This window comes from Tachypleus tridentatus, chromosome 9 (assembly GCF_004210375.1).
Source record: "Tachypleus tridentatus isolate NWPU-2018 chromosome 9, ASM421037v1, whole genome shotgun sequence".
NCBI classification, from domain to species: domain Eukaryota; kingdom Metazoa; phylum Arthropoda; class Merostomata; order Xiphosura; family Limulidae; genus Tachypleus; species Tachypleus tridentatus.
In genome coordinates, this window is record NC_134833.1 from 144,404,908 (window position 1) to 144,407,487 (window position 2,580).

Below are 2,580 nucleotides of genomic sequence, written 5' to 3' on the forward strand. Positions count from 1 at the left end.
TCTTTTATTTTTGAATCATAATTCTCCAACATAGTTTCAATGACAACAACCAATATTTCTTTTACTAGTTCAGCATCAAAAAATGATTTCTTTTTTGAGCTAGAATCCAATCTATTTTATAGCTAACTAACATAACTAGTTCTATCGATAATAAAAATATTTTTATACCTCCATTTTGTTCATTAAGTTGTGCTTTCGGGCGGCTAATTTCATTCATACGATCTTTGCTATCAACTGGAATTTTTACATTAAATTCGTTGTGAAAAATTTTAAAGTGTTGCTTAAGATTGTATAATTTATTATTTCTAAATACTTTGTTACACAAAAGATACACTGACTTATTATTCGCTTCAATCACTACAAATTTCAACTTTCATTAAGTTCTCGTTTCACGTTTCCTCAGTCACGCGACATTCTCTTTTCAGCAGCAATGCTAGAATCAATTATATTGCCTTTATTTTCTGAGTGTTCATCAGCATCGTTTTAGAATTATCCACTTATCCATATTGTGGGATTAAAAACAAAATATATTTAAACATTTTAGAAGTTGTACAATAAAAATATGTTTGCAAGCGCTTCCAAAATAACTTACACTCGATAGTAAACATCCAAATCAGACTGACGTTATAAAATGGCTAGAGCCTGTGTCAGTGATGAAGCGCGCGACATTAGCGATGACGTGAGGCAATGCAGTTCTTGATTACCAAGTTTGCGATAAAAAATAAATGATGGAAAAAGTTGATTCCTAAACTCAAGCTGACCACAATTGTACTATCCGCTGGCCACATGCCAGTAGCCATGTAGTTGCCTTCCTCTGGTTTACAGGATAAAGTTAAATATCCTAAACTGGACGAACATCTGAAGATATTTTAGGAATTACGGCCAATAACATTATTAATGGATAAATGCATTTTAACATTTATGAATTTTAATATTTATTACGCTATTACGTTTATCTGATGAAAGTGTTATAATAATTGTCAGGTTGTACTTAACCTTTTAGTGCTGTTTGTATATTTAACTTTATCTTGGTCAGGAAGTTTTAATAAAAATACAAAATTTTGGTTTAAAACATGTATATATATATATATACAGATGTAGTGGGTGATATGTTTATATTGGCACAATAAATTTAAAAAACAGACCAATTACCAATATCAAAAATTATATACGACATATTTTTATTACACACATATGAAGACCGTTTCACATTTGTTCATATAAAGGAATTAGGGTGAACCTGTAAATAAGTTATTTTTCATTTTTAGAAATATTGAACACATCTAATGCTTTATAGTATCAATAAGATATATTTAGACATAAGCTAATATTAATAGACAAAAATTAATTGTTTAATTTTTATTCGCAGCACTTTTCTCGACATTCAACTGTGGACATGAAAACTTCTGACCAGACATTCAGTTTTAAAAGGTTCAAGAATATTCCTGGAATTGGAATTATTTTGGGAATGACATCAGGATTCATGTATTCTCTGGCGATCCTGAATTTGAAGCTGGTGTCAGAAATTAGTCCAGCCCTGTTTCTGGTAATTCAAGCTCTTATCCAATGGGTAATTTATAATTCTTTTATTATTTTTTCGAAAGCCAGTTACTTCGGAGAGAAAATAGATGGAATTATTTTGTTTTTTAGAGCTTTATTTGATGGAATATTAAAAGCCCTAATGATATACTGTTTTCACTGGCTCCCTCTTGCGGATGCTTCCACAATCTACTTCTCTTCTCCAGTGTTCATTAGTTTGCTTGCTTACTTGGTTTTGAAGGAACCTTGTGGGGCTTACAATGTATTCGTCTTAATGCTGCCGATGACGGGCATTATTTTAATTATCAAACCAACGTTTATCGTAGGAACGTTCCAAGAGATTCATGACATAGATAATCGACGGAAAGGAACTATTTTTGGATTTTCTGCGTGTCTGTTGAAAGCTTGTTGCTATACAATGGCCCGTAAACTTCAAAAAACACCATCTCAAGTTGCGGCCGCCATGATGTCAGCCTTTAGCTTTGTTGTAAGAACTTTTCTATTGTTCTTGTTTGAAGAAATTCAAACATCATCTTGTGGTAAAAGCAGTGTTCTTGTTGTGAGTTCTGGCATCATTATAACACTGTATCAACTCCTCACCACAATAGCCTTACAAGTGGAAAATGCTGGACCAGTGTCTGTTGGTCAAACTCTAAATATAATTACAGCCTTTTTGTTCGATATTTTCATCTTAAATACCATCGCCATCTGGTGTAGTATTTTTGGCGATGTTTAATTTTTGTTGGTGTTCTTTTAACAACATTAAAGAAAGTGAATTAGTTCCGAGCATTTTCTTCACTATTTTATTGTTTGAAAGTTTTTTATTACAAATGTTCGTAACGTAGTTCACGAGAAACAGATTTATTAAACATTGCTTGGAGTGAAATGTATAACTGTCGATAGATGTTAAACATACCATTGATGATAATGGGTAGGACCTTGAGTTCGAGTACTAGTTTTCCAATGATGATGACATACAATCGACTTGTTTAGTTTGTTGTTTCTCTTTGATGCCGATGTACATGGTCATGAGAGTTCGGT

General features: G+C 32.3%; 1 protein-coding gene across 1 annotated transcript; it reads left to right on the forward strand.

Annotated features, from left to right (window-relative positions):
- The first annotated feature begins 631 nt into the window (after positions 1–631).
- Positions 632–2,275, forward strand: LOC143227506 (solute carrier family 35 member G1-like). The gene is made up of 2 exons (XM_076458948.1): positions 632–679; positions 1,370–2,275. The coding sequence occupies exons 1-2, from the start codon at positions 632–634 to the stop codon at positions 2,273–2,275; spliced, it is 954 nt and encodes a 317-aa protein (XP_076315063.1).
- Positions 2,276–2,580: the final 305 nt, after the last annotated feature.

Excerpts from the sequence above, each read along its gene's own strand:
- LOC143227506 (XM_076458948.1), top strand. The coding sequence starts at position 632 with ATGGCTAGAGCCTGTGTCAGTGATGAAGCGCGCGACATTAGCGATGAC. Across the intron at positions 680-1,369 it reads CGCGCGACATTAGCGATGAC|CACTTTTCTCGACATTCAAC; the intron begins GTGAGGCAATGC and ends TTTTATTCGCAG.